The sequence below is a fragment of the Periplaneta americana genome, chromosome 12 (genome assembly GCF_040183065.1).
Source record: "Periplaneta americana isolate PAMFEO1 chromosome 12, P.americana_PAMFEO1_priV1, whole genome shotgun sequence".
Taxonomy (NCBI): Eukaryota; Metazoa; Arthropoda; class Insecta; order Blattodea; family Blattidae; genus Periplaneta; species Periplaneta americana.
Window position 1 is genome coordinate 43944975 of NC_091128.1, and position 23213 is coordinate 43968187.

The 23213-nt window shown below is 35.3% G+C and overlaps 2 protein-coding genes across 3 annotated transcripts in view; one reads left to right on the forward strand and one right to left on the reverse strand.

The window, feature by feature from the left end:
• LOC138710351 (probable ATP-dependent RNA helicase DHX34) overlaps positions 1 to 23213 on the forward strand; it is a 142482-nt gene that overhangs the window by 116009 nt on the left and 3260 nt on the right. The window lies entirely within an intron of this gene.
• Positions 13335 to 23213, reverse strand: part of LOC138710354 (myogenesis-regulating glycosidase-like) — a 78722-nt gene continuing 68843 nt past the window's right edge. For both annotated transcript variants that reach the window (XM_069841190.1, XM_069841191.1), the window contains one exon: positions 13335 to 14547. In XM_069841190.1, coding sequence (XP_069697291.1) covers positions 14357 to 14547 — 191 coding nt within the window. In that variant the 3' untranslated portion in view covers positions 13335 to 14356. The remainder of the gene's footprint in view (positions 14548 to 23213) is intronic.

Sequence of the window (23213 nt, forward strand, 5' to 3'; positions counted from 1 at the left end):
TCTAAGGACATTTAAACCACACACAAATCTATATATATATAATTTGAACTGGTAATGAAAATTACGGGAAAACGGCTGAACGGATTTTAATGAGTGACCCGTCATTTTGAAGCTTGGAATCCAAGGAGTTTCATAAAAATAGTAATTTTCAGTGAAGCGTTAGTTTTCCTACATAATTTTCCTATTTTGCAAAATTCATCTTTTGTCAGTTTTGAGAACTAAGTTGCATTTCAGAAAAAAAAAAAAAAAAAAACAAACAAAACACACACTACAATAAAGAATATGATATTACACGAATACCATGACCTGCAGGATTGCTGACATATTTAGAGCTCAAATTCAATTGGTTATTAAAAACTTCAAAACTTACTAAAAATAATTTACAGATCTGTTCTGCAGTATGTAATTTTCTGAGTACAGCTGTGTATTGGATATTAAAATTTACAAGACTTGAAGTGGTTTGATGACATTATTACCATTAGAAATTAAATATTATTATAGTTAATGCCTTGATGTAACTATTTTTCATTAATTATACATATTAATGCTATATTGATGATATTAAAGTGAAACGTTTTGAGGTTATGTAAGTAGATGTAGAGATTAAATTACATAAGTTAGGTCAGATACAACAGTGTTCATGAGTGGGATAGTTATATATAATAGAAGTGATGTAATACAGTTATATGAACACTTTTTAATGATTGAACAAAATTAATAAAATCGGTTAAAAACCAGACATGTTTCGGAGGAATGCTCCTCCATCTTCAGTGGTAGTACTACGGCGCTGGTACGGATGTTCGACCGCGTACGTAGCTTAAGGAAGATGTAGAGAATATTTTAAATTAGACTTCATTTCTATAATTTACTGAGTGGCAGTTATATAGTATATATATATATATATATATATATATATATATATATATATATATATATATATATATATATATAAACTACAAAACTTACGTATGATAATATTGTTATTAAAATTCAAATATTTTTGTAGTTATTAATCAAGTGTGATTGGGTCTTTTCCATATACTTAATGGCGGTGTGGTGTAGATATTTATATGCGTCATCCTCTTCAGTATTGGCTCGAGAAAGAGCAAAAATTATAGTTCCCAAGGAAAGATCAAAAGCAAATACTCTTTAACAATAATACTGGAAAGCTTGCCTGTTTAGCATCGCAAGCGGCGGCGAAAAGTGACTTGTGCTGCTATCTAACGGCTTGGATTGTTTATACACTTCTTGCGGCGTGCTAGGTTACGTGAGGACAAATGGAGGAGTGTTCATTTGATGTCAATAAAAAATGCAAATCAATAGTTTTATTTAGAGTCACAATGTTCACAATATTTTAAATTAATAAGAAGTTACAAAGTTATTGGAATAGAAATGAAATGAAACCATTCTCGTATTTTCAAATGTAATTATGATTTAGTTGTGCATGAATTTAGAAACTTTCATACATTGCGTATTTCGTTTCTCAGCTAATGGTTATCCATTTTATTTTTGTTGTAACAATTTTTTTGCACACTGAAATATTTGTCAGTGAAGATACTGACACAGTCGCTGCTTTAGGGATGAAGCCTGTATCTTGTATTTTATATTTTACATCAAGCAGATGCGATTTTAAAATTTCTGCAGAGATTGCGTAGTAGTTTCCTTTAAAATTTTGCACATTCCTCGAATAATGAAAACCAGTGCTTGGTTTGCAAATGGCACTTCTGAAATTTTTACGTCAGTTGAAGTTTGTTGATTATGCCTATCTATACCTAATTCAATGAATCCCTCAAAGTGTCTGTTTTAGCATTGTAAGTTATATTTTCCTTCAAATACATTTTATCGTCAACAATAATAGTTACAACCTTTTCATTCAATGGTACAATATCGGATTTTATTTTTAATAATTAATTGTAGAATGGTGCGATTTATACCGGGCCTAAACCAAATTCATAAAGCCAATTTTTGAGAGATCTAACTGTTGGCAAACATAATTTTCTTCTTAGAAATCTTTCGTCTTGAGGTAAACATTAATGGAATGTCGCGGCAAAACTTTTATCGCAACTGGAATATCGTTTCCCCATTTCCTTCTTTTTATGCACACTTGTGACCAATGAATTCATCATCTTGAACAATTTTAATTAAATCGACATTTGGACTTGCTGTGTTTAGAGCTGTAATTTCCGCTTGAGCCAGTTTTTATCTTTTAGGATTTCGTGCATCGTAAAAAAAAGATCTTAATTTAGTGAAATATTAATGTCTTTAAAATATAGGACTAGGCGAATTATTTGTCCGAATAACTACCTGAATCACTTATTATGAAAAAAAACATGAGTCTACTTTCTTCATAAAATCAACAATTCACATTTTTATAGTACGTCCGCTCAAATGAGAGCCACTTGCACCTACCTTGAGCGGGAGGCGTCAGCTGTTTCAGTCTGGAAGCACGCGGCTGGTTGTTGGTACGCCAGAGCTGTTGACAGATCTAAGTCGGTGCTCCGAGAACAAGTTCATATAACTTAGTATTTGGTTTCAGACGAGCCCGGAAGTATTATGCAGTTAGTTCAGAACGAGGCAGAGGACAGTAAATGTATATTGTGGCTTTTGTGTTCCATATAATATAAGTCAAAAATAAAATAGCTTCAACGTCAAACCTCTCAATGCAATGCGTAATAAAACACAAGCTACCCAATATGAGTTTCCGTATCAAAGAAATACTTTAATGGAACTATTACATTTAATGGGTTTAAATATAAAATTCATGGATCTCAACCAGCAGCAATGGAATCATTATGAATACGGATGTGGCGTTCTTCGTATTTACGGAATATGGAGTATTACCGACAACTGAGTTATCAAGAAGTATACTTAGACGAAACATAGTATGATACCCATGACGGAGTAAAGTGTCGTTGGTGAGATGGGTCAAGTTATTGTGATGACAATTTTTCTTCAGGTAAAGGACAAAGAATGGTAATTTTACATGCGGGAGGAAGAAATGGTTTCATTCAAGGAGCATTATTCGTTACCCACCAAAGTATGTGTGATGCTCCGGCTGATTGCCGTGGGGCTATGAATTCTAAAATCTTTGAAGAATGGTTTGAGGAATGTTTGCTAAAACGACTGGAAGAACCGTCTGTCATCATTATGGATAATGCCCCATACCATTCCAGTATTGTAAATCCTGTACCTGTACATTAAAACGTGAAAATAATATCCCTTTGCCCACTCCAGTCCCAACAACAAAGTTACGTCTGCTACAAGAGATAAAACGTAGCCATTACAGAAAAAAGATGTAATTGACGAACTATCATCAAAATACGGCCATGTTGTACTACGACTGCCCCCATACCATTGCCATAGAATTCGTTTAGTCGGAACTGAAGAGAAATGTCCGGTCAGAAAATGCATTGGGAAATAAAACTGTTCAAGAAGTACGCGATTTAATAGTAACAGTGATGGACGGCATTAACAATAAAAAGCATTGAGTAAAGTATATCGAACATGTAAAGACAAAAGAAAGTGATTATCGCTCCTTAGAAGCTAGCTTGGAATCTTGTGTAATTGATTTAAATAGTGACTCAACGGACTCGAATAGGAGGTGTTGGTGTTTTATTTCTGTATTTACAAGACGCACACGAAGGTTCACTCCAGTCTTCAGAAGGGAGAGATGGCAACGCAGCGTTGTTTACATGGAACCTGCTCGGAGTCGCGTGCCTACTTGCTCCCTGCAGTAAATGTGTCCAATCGCACGTTCCAAGTGGCTCTCATTTGAGCGGACGTACTATATGTTACATATCCCAAGACACACTATTTGGATAAAAATGTAAAGACTTTCAATTTTTTATACGGAGAACCTATAAAGAAATTGTGTTTTATATGAACAATGTAAAGTAGATTTATACAGTTTAGTAACTGTTTCAGTTAACATAGAGAATATGTCACTGCTAATGCACTATCTAATTACACGATGGAGGAGTATCGTCTGTCATTTCTGTCTAATATCAGAAAACCCGCAGCTTCCTCGATGCAAGATCTAATATGTTTATTTGGGACCTCCGCGATTCTTTTATTGTACTTTGATTTTGACTCATATTTTCGGAAGAATGAGCTGTTAAATTCAGTGAAGGAATAACTATTATCTTCAGTCCTACGACTGATTTGAAACTTCGGTATACTTTTCCAATTTATTACACTCTATTTTTACTTATCCCTAATGTTTCGAATTATGGTTGTTGAAACCCGATAATCAAAAGTGATCTGAATATATTTTGTGACTTTTGTACATAATAGGCTATATTCTATCCCTCTAATTTTAACCGTTTCGTCTAGAACTGTTGACAGTGTTTTTAGTTAGTACTCTCATTTTGCTTATGATATTGTTTGTGTTTTGTTTTTTTTAAGAAGTTTAGATAAGGACGCAAATAGCGATAGTAGCTGACGCGCCCTATTAAACCTCATTAACTAACGTCTGTCTGCGTTTATTTACCTGTATGAGCATGGCACACCTAAAAGATAAAAGCAAATAACTATAGTACCGGTAGTAGAAGCAGTAGTAATAGTAAAATATAATAATAATAATAATAATAATAATAATAATAATAATAATTATCATCATCATCATCATCATCTTGTAACAGAAAAGTAATATTCTACTGGTGTTTACATGACACCTCTCAATCTCTATCTTTTGGAAATCTGAAGAAAGATCTAGCATATTTTGCTAGGCATAGTTTTTACAAAACATAGAACAAACATTTCCACATTTAACTGACATTGTGTAGGCTACTACTATAATGAGAATAATCCTTAGAACATCATGTGTTTGTTGAAGAACAAAGCTCATATCACAGTTCAACGCGCTATTCGTCACGTCATCCTCGCTGCCTACAATCCCTGCCGCTAGATAGCACTGGCGAGTCATTCGCCACTTTTATCGTGAACTTTCCGGTATTATCATTGTAAAGTATTTGCCAAAAGGTATTACTTACTGATAAAATAAGAGGCCTACAACATTTTGAAGTCTCCCAATCATTTCAGCAAGATCTCTTAGCAGGATAAAATGATTTTACTCTCTACATTTCAAGCTCTACATGCAGCAGCTATACCAAGATGCTATGTCTATTGTTCCAAAGCATAGTAAACCTGACATTTTTTTTTAACTTTCGCCTATAATCCACTATGACCTGAAATAGCTATTGCTTTATTCCACATGAAAAATTCACTGATCGTCCTGACAATGTTACTTGCGTTTTCGCGTTGAAACTCAAAAACTGAAGGTGGATAGATTCAAGAAAAAGTATTTGGCATAAAAAACCATTCGGAGGGAGTATATTTAATTATTGAGGAAGCAAATAACTTTCAAAATGTCTGGTATTCTTCGTTGAAAATAAATATGCAAAATTTTTATTTGAACGTCTAATGAACTTAGTTTGCAGCATTTGCTGCTCAAGCCACTATACTAAAAGCCAGGTTATGAACCGACTAAACCGGAAGCAACGTTCTATTGCTCGCTTTCTGAGCTCTATTGCCAAATAGTGGCGCGAGATTCAAAGCATGTTCAGCGTTTGTCACCGATATGTTTAAAATACCTACTGCATATAGTTCTCGATAACACTATCAACAATATTATTAATTGAAATTACTGGTTTTAAGAAAGCACGAGCTATACTTGTTTTTTTGAAAGATGGGACATGACAGTTTAGCGGCCGAACTTGGAACTACAGTGCTATGTTGCCAATATGGACTACCACGCTGCCAGCTGATGGAAGGTATCAACTGACGTTACGGTGGCTTACGTTAAAACATTCATTGACAATTGACGCAAAGGTAAGAAAACAACACAAAAATCGACAGAGAATCAAAGACGAAACGTACTAATGCTAACATTGTGTGCACAACAAATGTTGCCAAGAGAGCTATTAAGCACTCGCCATTGTGGGAACGGTAAGTTTGGCAACTCAACCGTTGTTACCATAGCAACAGGCCCACCACGCTATGTGACATTCAGTTGTTTTTCCGATCGCAACGCTCCTGTCATGTCCCATCTTTAAAAAAAAAAACAAGTATAATGACGCTGGTACGAAATGCGACTCGTAATGCACGTGGTACTCCAAAGGAACTGGGAAGTTAGGCTACACTGTCTCCGTGATTCCGTTGCCAGATTTTCGTTAGCAGACGACATTTTCACGTGAGGTCCAATGAAAAGCTCCGTTCTCCTTCCCCCTTCCACCCCGTCATACTCAACGTGTCATCGCTGCACAGGCTACCCCTCTAACCCGCCCTGCCAACTACTTCCTGTTTAGTCGGTTCATAACCTGGCTTTTAGTATAGTTACAATTTAAAATGCAATTGCTGCTTCTCAGACCACTAACTTTTCTCCCGTTCACCATTCCCTCCAGTGCTTCCTTCAATAGGTTTTTTCTCAGACAGTGACCCAGCCAATTCCTTTTCCTTTAGATAGATAGATAGATAGATAGATAGATAGATAGATAGATAGATAGATAGATAGATAGATAGATAGATAGATAGATAGATAGATAGATAGATAGATAGATAGATATATAGATAGATAGATAGATAGATAGATAGATAGATAGATAGATAGATAGATAGATAGATATATAGACAGACAGGTAGATGGATGGATGGATGGATGGATGGATGGATCGATAGATAGATAGATAGATAGATAGATAGATAGATAGATAGATAGATAGATAGATAGATAGATAGATAGATAGATATATAGATAGATAGATAGATAGATAGATAGATAGATAGATAGATAGATAGATAGATAGATAGATAGATAGATAGATAGGTAGGTAGGTAGGTAGGTAGGTAGGTAGGTAGATAGATAGGTAGATAGATAGATAGATAGACAGATAGACAGACAGACAGACAGACAGACAGACAGACAGATAGATTTATTCGTTCCATAATATTCTTACATTTGCTTTATAGCATAGAATAAAGAACATGTCCAATTCTTACGTTTAACATATAAAATGCAAATATGAAATATATACCGAATTAATACCTTAATAACAATAATATTTTATACAATGCAATATGTTTACCATTTAATAGTATTAAAATATTACACAGTACTGTGAAATGTCAAGAATTCATCTACAGAATAGAAAGTGTGAGATATTAAGTAATTTTTTAGTTTTACCTTAAATATTGCACGGTTTTGGCTATGATTCTTAATGTCTTCAGGAAGACTATTGAACATTTTATCGCCATGTAACGTACTCCCCTTTGATAGCATGATAAATTTGATGATGGCGTATGCAAATCATTCTTTCTGCGGATATTTATATTATGTATGGCTGAATTAGTTGGAAAATTTTCTTTATTACATAAGAGGAAATTTATTAAAGAGTATATGTACTGATTTGTTAAGGTCAGAATCTCTAATTTAAAAAAAAAAATAATCTACATGATTCTCTAGCCTTTGCTCCAACTATTATTCTAATGGCTCTTTTTTGTAATAAGAATATATTTTTACTATCTGCAGAATTTCCCCAAAATATTATTTCGTAGGATATAATGGAATGAAAATAGGCAAACTATATTGTCTTTAAGATACTGCTGTTTATAAATTGTTGTTACGACCTAATTGCGAAGTATGCTGAGCTAAGTTTGGGGGTTATTTCTTTAATATGATTTTTACAATTTGTTGTATCTGTACTAATAATAAATCTGTAGCCGAAATTTTTCTGGTAATTTTCGATTTTCCAAAAATAATTGGTCCTAACATATATAATTAACCACCCTGAAACCGAAAATCGCTTTTTTTTTTAATTTTTGTTTATATGTCTGTCTGTCTGTCTGTCTGGATGTTTGTTACCTTTTCACGACATAATGGCTGAACGGATTTCGATGAAAATTGGAACATAAATGAAGTTCGTTGTAACTTAGATTTTAGGTTATATGACATTCAAAATACTTTATTTAAAAGGGGGGTTATAAGGGTGCCTGAATTAAATAAACCGAAATATCTCGCTTATTATTGATTTTTGTGAAAAATGTTACATAACAAAAGTTTCTTTAAAAATGATTTCCGATAAGTTTTATTCCAAGCAAAATTTTGATAGGACTGATATTTAAGGATATACAAGAGTTTTAAAATAACAATACAATACATTTTCAACGCCGCGCCGCCTCAAATTATAGCGTCGTTGTTCCGTAATTCCTATGTGCAAAATATAAAATTTTTCAGTAGGAAGAAAAAACAGATTTATTCATTCTATGGCAGTGGTACATAGGAGATCGTGAATTCTTACATTTTCGAAAGAAAGTAATATAATTACATATAGAAGATTGTATTATTTGCTGTATGACTATTTAAGTTATTTAATAGAGCAAAAGTCTGAAAATCGATATGTCACAAAGGAGTTATTGCAGGAACGACATCGATGGCTATAATGCAATTAAAACAAATGACTCCGTCTATTTAAGGCGGCCTTGACGTTTATCAATATTAATATACAGAGAATATTAAATTTGTCTGTTTGTATGAAGTAATCTCAGAAGCTAATTTGGATAATTCCTTCACTATTTGAAATTTGTAGTTTCTCTAGATGGGTGTAATACTACATATAAGGAATGAGGTAAGATGAAAATAGATCTTTACGCAGAGAAAAATTATCTTCGTACACAATCCACTCTATTAATTTGGAGTGATTTATTAAAGATGCAATCAAGACTGATTTAGAAAAATGTTAAACGGATTATCGTTGCATCAAAAACGGATGTTCTCTGAACCAAATGATCATATTTTAATTATTTGCATGTAATAACATATAAGAAATATGTTAAAGGAATTATCATTGCACCAAATGAGTGGTCTCTGGACCAAAATGATTTCATTTTAATTACTTAAATACAATTTAAATTAAGTAACATATTAAACTACTTATTCTTCTATCAAACAGGAATGTTCCCTGGGGCAGATGTCCTATTTTAATTATGTAATTACTTTATATTTATTTCTAACAAGTGCAGATGACACACGTATCATAATTACAGACAAGAACTTTGCCACATTCAAATATAAAACAGAAACAATTCTCCTTAAAATTTATGACTGGTTTACAACCAATAAACTAGCATTAAACATTAATAAAACTAACATAATTCAATTTAAAACCACTTCAAATTTAATCTCTGAAACATTAAACACAACTATCAACAATATACCCCTACCAGAAACATCAACAACCAAATTTCTTGGTTTGCATATTAATAACTAGCCGTACCCGTGCAGAAGAGGAAACTATACTTACTTACTTACTGGCTTTTAAAGAACCCAGAAAGTCTTATGCACTTTATTCCTCCTACTGTCGCGCCTCCCATGTTCTGAAAACAGTTCTTCATTAAATCCTCCAAGTAAATGTTGAACAGAGTAGGTGATAAAGGCCATTCTTGTCGTACTCCTCTTTCTATTTCATTTCCCTCCGATATTTCTTCTCCTATCTTGACTTTGACTCGTTGTTTCATATGAAGGTTACTGAACAGTTTCCTCTCTTTCGAATCCACAGCAGTTTTCTTCAGGATCCCCATAAATTTATTCGAATCCACTTTGTCAAATGCTTTTTCTAAGTCCAGAAATACTGTATACACTTCTTTATTCTTCTTTAGGTATCTATCGCCTTATTGTTCACAGCAGTCCGATTGCATCTCTCGTATCTTTTCCCTTTCTGAAGCCAAACTGCTATTTTTCCAACTGTCCTTCCATCTTAGAAGATATACGTCGAATCAATATTTGCAGAGGAATCTCCGCCGAGTGCGATATCAGACTGATAGTCCTGAACTAGCACACTTAAATGCCATCGACCTGGCCCGGGATCGAACTCGCAACCTCGGGCATAGAAGGCCAGCGCTATACCAACTATGCCAACCAGGCCGACTCCCTATATATATCAGATAGACAGACAGACAGACAGACAGACAGAGAGATCAATAAAACTCAGCATTGTACTTACATTTTAAACATTCTTCTAGAGAACCTTCGCTTGTGTCTGGCCATGGGAACTTCTTTAGTAAGAACCAACAGTAATAAGCAAGTATTCTTTGTGACCACTTCCCCGAGTAACTTTTAGATTTCAGTATACAGTATGTTAATGAAATATTTCATCATGCTTCTGGGTTCGAAGAATGAGAGAATGGACAAAGCGTGATTAGAAAAACATATTGCATCCTATACAGTTTCTTGTAGAATGTAGACTATGCTTACCATACTTTCTTTCCGGCTTAAATTCTCTAGAAGTTTGCGTATGTTGCTTTGAATGTAAACCATGTGGTTTCTGGTTAAATTGTCTCTCTGAATAATTCAATTATTGTTGGTAGTATGGACTATTCAAGTAAAAAGTTCGTAAAACAGGTTTCCAATTTCCAATGAATGTGGAGAATGGTATGCATGAAAAGTCTTACTAAACGTATTTAATAGAGCTATGCCAATGGAAAATACTGAGAACTATACTAGGCTTATCACTGAGGGACAGAGTTCCAAACGAAGTGCTACAAAGGATGTCAACAATTAAAGATCCAGCACTGCAAGCCACCAACACCAAATGAATCGGGGAATACTAAAACGTTCTAAGTCATCCAACATTGTTTTTTGGAAAACTAAAAAAAACTGTTTCTTTACTTTCAGGGTTTGTTTAAAAATATGATAAAATTACATGTCAATGTATGACCTAAACTTGAGCTAAATCATGACCAAAATCATTTTTTTTCCGTCTATGAACCTAAAAAAATTCAAATTAGGGTGTCTGACTTAGAACCTTTTAGTGTACTTTCAGGAAAATTAATAAGAAATTGAAAAATTGTTAATGGAATATTTATTTTGTATAAACTGTTTTGTGTACGAACAAAAGTGTCAACTAAAACTCACATTTTAACAAAATGTATGAGAAAAAAATAAAATTGGGGTGTGTAACTTAGAACCTTTTAGTTTACTTGAGGGAAAATTAATAAGAAATTGAAAAATTGTTAATGGAATATTTATTTTGTCTAAACTATTTTGTGTACAAACAATAGTGTCAACTACAACTCACATTTTAACAAAGTGTACTGGATAGAAACGTATTTAGGCCAATTTTTTTATTATTTTAATCAACTTCTTGGTCCTACGCGCCGCTATCTATCCCTCCAGTGGGCAAGTTTAACAACTCTTCATAAAAGTCCGTGTACGCAAGAGGTACATATGGCAATAGTGATCTAATGTCTTGTACTTTTTATGGTTTTATATGTACTTTACCTGTCTTGTACGCTAATCGCACTAGAAAAGATGGTCGAGGGTCACCGTTGTGCAATCGCTTGTACGTGTTTACTATAATAACCCATCAATGTGGCTTCTTGTGACTATGGTACCTTTAACAGCTGTGTCACCATCGTAAGTACAATGCATTACAGAACTTATACCAAATTGCACTTCGTTTTTTTTCTGTACCTGTCGCCCTCTTGTTGCCTCGGATACACATGTTTTCTTGTAAAACTCTTGCCACCAGTCTTTAAAATTTTTAATGTCACATATTTCAACTTCTACTACTGTAAACTTTCTAGATAAACTTGAAGTTATAATAATTTTGGTCAACTGATGTATGCTGTAAAATCTGTCATGTTTTCTCATGGTCCTTTTGACAATTGCGAAATCCCTATCGCAGGGCAAAAAAGAATGCCCTCTGATAGGATAGAATTGTTCAATTTTCTCAAATCTCCCCGAATCTGTGAAGGCCATAAATACACTATTAAGAGCGTGGCTTTTATTCTGGCCTCCACAGTTGTCACAGTAAACATGAACTTCTATTATATCATTTAGGACAGAGCTAAGGTATTCGAAAACGAAAGAACACACCTCATTAGGGCCTTTTTTTGAGATGCCTTCATTGTAAATGTACAAAGTTGCATGATTTTTCTTGACATCATGAATGCAGAATGAGTTGACATTTAGGTGTCTCAGATAAAATGTGCCTTGTACAGGAATAACTGGCAATGAAATGTTCTGCATATAATTGAATGCAATGGCAAGAAATGATGTTGATCTTTAGATTTGTCAGGACATACCTCAGACTGAAGCCGTGAATAAAACTTTTTTGATTGATTAATTCTCCTTATATTTTCTTCATCCGTTTTCAATCTCTTACTAACACTGAAATCTTACAAAACAAACTCAGCTGTCACCGTTTCAATTTACCGGGAAAAACAGTCTAGCCAATACAAACGAAAAACTTCTGAGTCAGTGTGGCCAATGGAAACAAAATGGTTCTGTGTCACTGACTCAGAACGTTTTTGTTTTCACTACGCAATACAGAACTCTTATATCACCATACAAAGAGACTTGACTTAGAATATTTTTTGCATACATAGTTGTATTTACCTTCAAAGAATGACTTCCCGCCATTAAATCAATTTCGTAAAAATAGTGACTTAGAACGTTTTAGTATTCCCTGATTCAAATGGAAGTGGGGAGGCCATGTTGCACGACTTAGAGACGGAAGATGGACGCAGACAGCCACACTATGGGATCCCCGCCTTGGCAAGAGATCACGCGGAAGACCAAGAAGAAAATGGGCTGACCTCTTCAGTGAACGTGCAGGAAGCCATTGGTCAAGCAGAGCAAGACATAGGGAAGACTGGAAAAACCTAAGAAGACAAGTGAACAGCGACTAATACCAGTGCGACAGAAACAAGCGAACAATACCAAACTGTGCAGAATGTGAACCAAGTGAACAATTCCACTCTTACGCGGAGTAGCTCACCGCGTGAGACAAATAGAGCTCTCCCTCTATAGGAGGAGGCCTTTGCCCTTAACGGGACGTTTTTAGGCTAATCATTTCATTTCATTTCAAATGACTGATTGAAGAGTGTGATCCTAAAACGCGTTCAGCCCATTTTTACTCGTATTAAAGGACTGGGGTAGAGTTTTTATCCACAGATCTATAGACTGAACGAGTTTTCAAGTGACATAGACAATAACACAAACGTTCAGACAAGTGTTACCGCTGTTTTGGAAGAAAACAATATTAAGATATGATAGAGGTATGAAAGACAATCATATAAACTATAAATCATAAAAGTGGCCAAATGGACTGAGCGAGTTATGGGATTACATTCTTCAACTGATTACATTTATTGATTGATTGAAAGCCTTATAAAAGGTATGGCACATCATAGCGATAAGGTGACACAGCATCTAACATATCCCGAACGATGGATCGACCGCGATGGTCACGTTCATTAACCACCAAAGTCTCCGGACCTTAGAGCTTAAGAGCTAAGACGTTAAATAGAAAATAATAGGGAAAAGAACATTTCAGGCATTGTAATAAACAAGTAGCGTCCATGTTTATTAGTTTAATGATATATTCATACATGTTGAGTTATTCCGTTTATTTGTAAAGAAACAAAATAGGCATTTACTTATACTTTTAGAATATACAGTTATTTTTGAGTTGTACAGTTGGTTATTTTAGCCCTCTTCTTTCCGTGTTAACAATTAAACCAGGAGTTGGCAACAGAGTTGCCAGACGTCCTGGATTGGATTGTTCTGGATTTCAATGGTGTGACCTGTGTCCTGGATTGAGTTATATTTGCCTCGGAATGTCAAGAAAATGAAAAAGAAAAAAAAAACATTTTTGCTCATTTCTATAAATTGTTTTTAAAATTTAGACACACCCTGTATATATTACTTGATTATTTAATGATGCTGTATCAACTGTGAGATTATTTAGCGTCGATGGAATTGGTGATAGCGAGATAGTATTTGGCGAAATGAGACAGAGGATTCGCCATAGATTACCTGACATTCGCCTTACGGTTGGGGAAAAACCTCGGAAAAACCCAACCAGGTAATCAGCCCAAGAGAGAATCGAATGCAACTCAGGGTCATTATTCTGATTAGAACAGTGTGTGATAAGCCATTATTTTTTCCAAATTTTATCAATAATTCAAAGGAAATTTCATAATTTAGAAGAAATGTAACAAAATTAAAAGCGTAGGCCCTGTAGAAATAGTTGAAATGCATAAATTAATAAAATCAGTTGTATTTCGAGAGAATCTGGCAACTCTGGCTGGCAATCTGCTACATGTCAAAGTGGCTATTCTCTGTGATAGATCAAAAAGAGATAGAAAAAAAGGGGAAAATTTATGCAAGCCGAAAGTGATTAGCATTTTATGTATATCATTTTGTATCACCAATCGTCATAGTCTATTATTATTATTATTATTATTATTATTATTATTATTATTATTATTATTATTATTATTATTATTAGATTGGCACAGGGCTCATAACAGCTTTCCACCGTCAGAGGAATGCGAGATTAGCCCTTCTGTCCTGTCGTCAAGGAACGCGCGTGAAGTACGCCAGTTGGTGCAGCTCCACACTGTAGTTCCGCAGCCACTGCCTTCCAGGGTACGTGACGTTGGGATGCAGCTCATCCCGCCAGCTGCCAGCGGGGAGGTAGATGTTTCTCTCAAGCGCTCCCTGGTCTAGAATTGGAGCAACGAGAAGATCTTCTCCAAGGAGGTACTCTGGGGAGAAACACACCATAACATTTCCATTACATCCCCCATTATCTTGTAGAACAATGATGAGGAAACATTTATGGGAGCGGGTTAAAAGATAGAATACATCACACGGTCAACATAGTAATTAAAAAGCTGCGATGGTAATTTTACAGAACTATTGTAATATTAAACCACAGTCTACTATATACAGTCGCGAAGCTTGAGGTGATTTTTTGCAAATCTCGTGATAAAGCGCTCCAAGCGGTTAGCAACTAGAAACAATAGACTGTCCATGGTCGACTTTGGACTGTGTCGTATTTCCATCGAGTGCTAGCTCGTTGCGTATTTCACATTGAAGCTTGTGAAATGTTCGTTATTGGTTGTAATGAAAATGTTAATGGCTAAAATACAATAATTGGAATAATAATATTTTACTAGAGACGTAGAAAAATTAAGTTTGTTTTAATGAAATTTATTGATCACGATTTATTTTCAATTCTGGTGGGATTATTATTGCTTAGGCCTACTTTTTTTTTTTCAAAGGATATGTTTTTAATTATAGCTGTTAATTTTGTTGTTATTTTTATTTGTTACTTTTCTAGAGACGTAGAAAAAGTCTGTTACAATAAAATTTATTGATCACGTTTTATTTCCAATTCTGGTGTGATTATTATTGCTTAACCTCATCCCACTTTGTTAACTACGTAAGCCTACACTACAAGTACCGGTACACGTAAGTTACTCCATTAATTCATATTTCCATTATTATTGCTGTAAAGGGAAATGCAAATTAATATTCATTGGTTTAATAGTTAATTATCGCTATAATCTTGAATGAGTGAAGCGATTATAGTAAATTTCAGTTCGTTTTGCACAAACAAAAATAATATTAACCTATTTCTTGCAGGTATCTTCGAGTTTATGGTGGAATTTAATATACTTCATTAAAATAATAAATTAACTTTATGCATTTAATATTTCAATAATGGAAGGAAGGTGTTAATTTTTCCAAAAGAACACGACAACGAAAGTGTAACATATTTTGTCGTCTGCTAGGAGAGAGATCTGCGATGATGAGGCGATAGTAGCGATCCTAGTGGTGGGCAACTACCCATGTTTGCATTTTTACTACATACGAGTATTGAGCTTCGCGACTGTATATAGTAGACTGTGGTTAAACCCTATTTGCCGCTCCCCAGTTACGCCGCGGAGTTTCGGTGGTGGATTGTTCTTCGCGTTGCAAGACTGCCAGCCATAACCGACGCCTTCACACTGTGTCTAATTTATCGATTTTCGCTCCGATTGGACTCTGAATGTATTCGCGAGTGAAATTCGACCATATTAAATAGCTGTGATATTTATGATAAGCTTCACTAACTGGACATTTCGTTCGGCGCGTTAGGGTTTTTATTAAGGTAAGCGTTCACTACATCGTATCCCACTCCTCATACGAATCGCACGCAACGGATATTTTAAGTGCAGTGCGTTCACTGTAACGGCTCCATCTCATCGCCTCATCGGATTCCCCTATCAGCTGTTTAAAACATGACGTCGTACGGTATTGACATTGCTGAAAACAGAGGAGTTGAGGTTAGGTCTATTAATTACGTCTGTTAGCGAATAAGAATTTGTAATTGCTTTATGCGTCTTAATTGAAGAGGAAGAAACGAAAGAAATATTGGTTACATAATATATTTGCAAGAAATGACTTGATTATTGTAATGGGAGCACCTCAAATTATATAATTCTTCGCAATTTTCTATACGCGAAATAAGTTTTCCGTCTGCCATTTTGGCGCGACACTGAACATGGCACAACATAATAGTAACAGTTGACCAATTAAAATTGATTTATTAAAGAAGGCCATGATCGCACGCATCGGAAAAGTTGCCCATCCGAGAAACGTGGACGGATTTTCCGAGAGGCGATGCGTCCGATACGATGTAGTGAACGCGGTTACATAACAATTACAGCAAATAAGACTTATAGTCTTTTTCCGATCCGTGCGATTCGTCCGATGCGTGCGATACGATGTAGTGAACGCTTATCTTTACAGTGTCGCTCACGTGTCTGCATTTCCGAATTGTTCATCTAATACAGTAGTGCATCCGTGGCGAAAATGTGACTCACGAGCACATTGTGGCTCGCAGTGATAGCTGTGCATTTCCCTTGCTTCATACCTTCCACAACCCCCACCCTCTCACTCACTGGAGTCAAACTCCGTTCCATTTGTATTTGTCTCTGACCTGCGAGTGGCATATGTCTCTCTCGAAACCATGTACCTCTAAAAAAAGTAAAATTTCAAGTAGGATGGGAAGACGCATTTTTTTGCTGACAATATGATGGGAATATTAAATGTATGATTTGCTCACAAGTATTACGAGGAAACGGTTGTATAACATAAAACGGCATTATAAGTTACTACATGTTACTGATGAAACATTAAAAGGTTAAGTGATGTTGTTATTATTATTATTACTATTATTATTATTATTATCATTATTATTATTATTATTATTATTATTATTATTATTATTATTATTATTGTCATCATCATCTCTGTACGTCGATCCTTTTTCAGCAGATGTACGAATAATGTGGTTCAATTTAAACTCACAGATTTACAATGTGATGTTAAATGAAAGCTAGATGTAAGGATTTGACAAATGTTCAACCTTTCAAATCTTTGCCAAAAAAAAAAAAAAAAGAAAAAAAACATCCGAAGCTTCGTTCTTTCGCTTGCTCTCTTGAAGCCATGTCCGCTACAACTTATGTTTGCGAAAAAAATATTTTCAACAATGGAAATAGTAAAAACCAAATTTAGATTACGACTGATAGAAAAATACCTGTGTGATCAACTACGACTGGCAGTAAGTGACATAATTCCTGATTTTGAAACTCTGTCGCAGAGACATTCTGAAGACAGTTAATTTTAGGTTGTGATAATGTGTCCTATGTTTTCTTGTTCATTTCTTTCTTCGTTACACGTACTAAACATTAGTTTGTAACCTTATACTGTATAAAATTATATTTAAGTGCTTGGCGTAAGGAAAATGAAAATTCGTTAATAAGTCAGACAGTTGCTTCACTTCCCCTTCGGGTGTCCGCCTCCCTCCATAGGCGCTATGCACGTTGCAGGTTACACAGTTGCTCGGCGCACGATCGCATTTTCGCCACGGCTGCAGTAGTGTGTTGTTATTTACCTGTAGAGCGCATTACTTCATTGTACTGTTCTGGACTGAACATAGAAATAACCTTAATAGCTCTGTAACTTAAACTATGAACAACATACCTGGTTGATGCATTATTTTGCCATTGCTATAATCCCTGTTTCATAAGTTATAAATCTCTTCATACTGTATGTTATTTCGTTATTGTCTATACTTCATACTGTTGGACTAACAAAATAAGGCTCGCTTCATCAGTCATCATTTATGCCGCCTTGCAATCGATACATTGTCATTACTACGGTACTTTTCATATCAGTACATAGGATTCAGATATGTAAAAAGCTCTTTTAAGTTTACGTTACGACGTTAGTTGGAATTGTTGCAGTCGGAAGGAGAACGTAGAGGGGGTGCTTGTATTATACAGGTCAGTAGGAATTAATCGCTGCAGTCCGAACGTGACATGGTGTGAGTGTGTAGTTGTATCAGAGCGCCTCTTCTATCCCCTCTGGTTGTAGTGGTGGAGCATGGAGGGTCCTTCTCGTGCAGTGACACATTCAGACGGTAAGCAGATAATCTACAATGTTATCCAGTTCTGTGAGTATGAAAAGATAAACGGCCTGTCCATTCCGTTTCAAGAAACAACTGAACGAGCAGCGAAATCCGTAATTAACCTTGTTGAACTTGTTAAGTGTGCGGTCAGAAGGAAATTCCAGGAATTTTATGAAGTGAAGAAGAAATTCCAAATCTTCGGAAACTTCTCTAGTTTACAAAAAATCAATTAAATTTCAAGGATGGGTACAGTACATTTAGGAAAATCATACAAGATATGGGGTTGAAGTTCAGCAAATGTAAAAATAAACGTTTAGTGTTTATAGAATGCCACGATATTGTACCACGTCGCGCGGCTTACTTGAAAGCAATCAGAGAAAATGAAAAGTTGTCTCAAAAACCTGTTATTTATACGACGAGACTTGGATCCATACACACTATACTGTCAAACAAATGTTGGCAGAATGAATCTTTACTTAGAGTCCTTGAACATTTTAGCGCGGGAGAAAGGCTGATAATAGTGCATGCAGGGGGTAATATGGGCGTTGTTCAAGGTGTAGAACTAATTTATGATTCGAAGACAAAATCTGCCGAGATGAATGGTAATAATTACAAGTAGCTGGAGGAAAAACTGATTCCGAATGTTCCACAAGGCGCCATTGTGGTGTTCGACAATGCTCCCTACCATCCAGCAGAAACCGCAAAATTGAAATTCAGACCTGGCTACGAGAAAATAACATACACTTCACAGATCTTACGAAAGCAGAACTATTAGAGATTGTAAAAATTGCAAAACCTCTCCTCGCATACAAGGCGGACAGAATTCTTCAAGAGAGAGGCTTCACAGTTCTGAGATTATTATACCTCCTTATCACTGTGATCTGTCGCCGATTGAATTGGCATGGTGTATGGTAAAGCACAAAGTCGCAACACAAAATGTGGGAAGCCTAAACCTAAGAGACGTCACAAAGCAGGCTATAAGCGAGATAACGTCTACGGATTGGTCTCTTGCGTGCGCCCACGTAAAAAATATTGAGAATGACTGCTGGCGTAGGGACGCGCTTATTGAGGACGAAATGGAAAGAATAAGAAATAATTAATGTTGGTGTTGATTCTGGAAGCGAATCTGAAACAACTGGCAGTGATAATGACAGTGATAGCGCCACAGAAACAGCTGATAGTGATATTAATTCATCTGGTGATAGCTCTACAGAAACTGCAGATATGAGGATGCTTGCCTTGGTATAAAGCCGCTACAATGATAAAGTTATGATTATGTAGTGTGTAATATCAAGAGTGTATTTTACTACAAATTAATGTTATGCCCATTAAATTAGGTTACATTGATATATCGTGTTAATTTTGCTACGAGATTCGCCTTTTCGTATTACATACGGGACAGGTTACGTTCGCTAATCTTTAGACGTAACTGTACTGAATAGTCTGATGTCTATCTCCAACCTTCTCCTCTAATCAAAACACGACAACAGCGCTGCGGCTCCGATCGGTAATCAAAACGTGAAGGAGCTATACTTTCAGAGCAGGCCTATAGCTGCTGTGCGGCAGTCGTTTTCTAAACTGTGCTCATTCACTGCATATACAGGCGATTGTAAGTTGCACTGGAAAATAGTAAACTGCACTGCAAAGAAACCGGGCGGTTAATCACTTACCATGTAAACTGCACTGAATGACAGAGGAGTAGAAGATACAGACTGCACTGAAGTTATGAAGTGATATTTGTGCATAGACTGTACTAACACTTCAGTTTATTATGCGTGCCGATTATGAAACACTTGTTCAACACTAATACTGTACTTTATGCGTGTCAATTATAAAACACTTGTTCATTGTTGGACCATCAAGAGCAGGCCTGCAGAACTCGTAAAGAGGGGAAATATGATGTCAGCCTCACTCCACTTCTATTGGGGATGATCGACTTCCGCGTAGAGTTATTTACCTTCTCTTGTCGTCAAAGGTCCATCAGTGGCGGCATGTAATTTTCAAAAAGGATTGTAATAAATTCATTGTTTTTATAATGCGTTATCTCGTTTCAAGATTTACAATTATGCTAGATTTCCCGTCGGTAGTTTCTTTGAGATTTCTTTGCACCTAACCTGTTTAGATTTTCGAAAACTTTCCTCCTATCATCACCTACGGAAACATACATTTATAGCATTTAAGTAATGAACCTTGAAAGTCACTATTAATTTCAATTCAAAATGAACACAACGGGTGACGTCCTTAATTTTACAGTATATAAATAAATAATCAATATACAGTTCGTAATAATGAACTTACCCGAAAGTTTGTGCATTCCATAATTCTTAATATGGACTTTGTTGAAATGTGGTTTAATATTGAAATGACGAGTGGAAATAAATTGGATGGGACACAGTAAACAAACAATTCTTTCGTCTTCAACAACAAAATAATCATATTACCATTTCCTTTGGAAGTAGTATTCCTTCACGGGTTTAGATTTTGCCATGTTCCAGTTCTCTTTAAACCGCAGTACGCATATTATTTGTTTGTTTGTTTACTTATTTACTTACTTACTTTCTTATTTACTTACTTATTTAGGCCTACTTATTTATTTACTTATGTTCATTTTTACTTATTTATTTACTTATTTATTTATTTACTTTCTTACTTACTTACTTATTTGCTTATGTATTTATTTATTTGGCTGGAGTGCGTTACAATGTTGAATGACAGCATTGACATCCGGTCATATAGCTATCACGCACTTATCAACGTACAATTTATTTATCTTCCTATTACTAGTAAAACTAGTTAAGACCAGTAATACAAGTTTTGTAAAAACAGGAATTAAAACTTTATTAATGCACGAAAAATCATAATAAATTCTTCAAATAAAGTAATTGGTTTGTTGCTTGCAAGCAGCATTTCGGACTTATTTCATTTTAGTAGAATACAGAGCACGGAAAGATAAGTCGGGGACTGTACTTCACTTATTTTACACAAAAAGTGGACTTAATCGGCTTTACTAGTAATAGGACGATATATACATAGGGAGACCTTCTTACATTATTAGCACACATACATTTTAAAATGTATTTTACATGTATTTTAAAATTTATTTATTTCCCTCATTCATTTTTCTCTTACTTTCTAAAGGTATGTTTCTAAGGATTTTATTATCTGTTCATTTGTAATTCTTGATAGCGTATTGTATACCTGCCGCCGCGAATGAATGTTAATGCAGCCGAGCGTAACTAGAACGTCATGACCGCACTGGTAGAAAAGGTGGGTGGGGTAAGAAAGAGGAGTATAGCAGTCGCTCTCAAGAGCTACAGTTGTGCAGGTCTGATCAAGAGGGATGCTTCACAGGCGAAATATAGCAGAAAATCGTCATTTCTTACTTTCTAGGTGAGTCAGAATGTTTGAATATTGTGTAGTTAAGAATGTAGAAATTATTGAAGTGTTTGAAATTATAAACGCCTGTGAATCTTGCGTGATGGGGAAAAACCGGTATCATATTTGAATTCAGGAGAAAAATACTATCAGAATCACATATTTTCCTTTCTGAGACAAAGAAAAAAAAACTTTTTTTTTTTGTTCCTCAGTTATTAAACACTTGTTCAGAACTAATACTGTACTGTACTTTGGCAAAGCTATACGGTAACATGTATTTTTTATGAATCTGAATCGATCAATTTTTCCTTCCTGGTAATCAGAAATTTGTCTTTCAACTTAAATTTGTTTCTTCTTACTGTGTGAATTTTTTTCCTAAATGTGGTGTATTTATTGATGCTATTGATCTTTACGTAAATTTCGGTCTGAATACTGATTAACTGATCCACAAAAATATGTATAGAGGGATGAGGAGAATTAAAAGAAGAATTCAAATGCGATTGGAAAGATTCGCACCCATTCGTTGTCCGACCTATGTCCGCTGCCCACATATTCGATGGAAATGGCAAGTCATCATCAATATAATTGTCACCTAAATAAGAAGAAAATTGTACAGGGACATCATTTAATTTTTACTAATATTTCTAATATTAACCTGGCTATACCTTTGAATTAACGGATGAGGATCGAAAACACTGTTTGTTACTCCTTCCAGGATCGGAGTTTGATGACACTAGCGTAAAATAAAAACAAATCAATTTACTAGGTATAGGAGGGAAGAAAAGTAGGTAGTACCTACATCTATTTACGTAAACTAGTAAATGTTACGATTTTGATTTTTATAATTTTCTTTCGGTTTCTATTCACTCTTAAATATAGTACAGTACTTACTTACTTACTTACAAATGGCTTTTAAGGAACCCGAAGGTTCATTGCCGCCCTCACATAAGCCCGCCATCGGTCCCTATCCTGTGCAAGATTAATCCAGTCTCTATCATCATACCCCACCTCCTTCAAATCCATTTTAATATTATCCTCCCATCTACGTATCGGCCTCCCTAAAGGTCTTTTTCCCTCCGGCCTCCCAACTAACACTCTATATGCATTTCTGGATTCGCCCATACGTGCTACATGCCCTGCCCATCTCAAACGTCTAGATTTTAAGTTCCTAATTATGTTAGGTGAAGAATACAATGCGTGCAGTTCTGTGTTGTGTAACTTTCTCCATTCTCCTGTAACTTCATCCTGCTTAGCCCCAAATATTTTCCTAAGCACCTTATTCTCAAACACCCTTAACCTACGTTCCTCTCTCAGAGTGAGAGTCCAAGTTTCACAACCATACAGAAGAACCGGTAATATAACTGTTTTATAAATTCTAACTTTCAGATTTTTGGACAGCAGACTGGATGATAAGAGCTTCTCAACCAAATAATAACACGCATTTCCCATATTTATTCTGCGTTTTATTTCCTCCCGAGTGTCATTTATATTTGTTACTGTTGCTCCAAGATATTTGAATTTTTCCACATCTTCGAAGGATAAATCTCCAATTTTTATATTTCCATTTCGTACAATATTCTGGTCACGAGACATAAT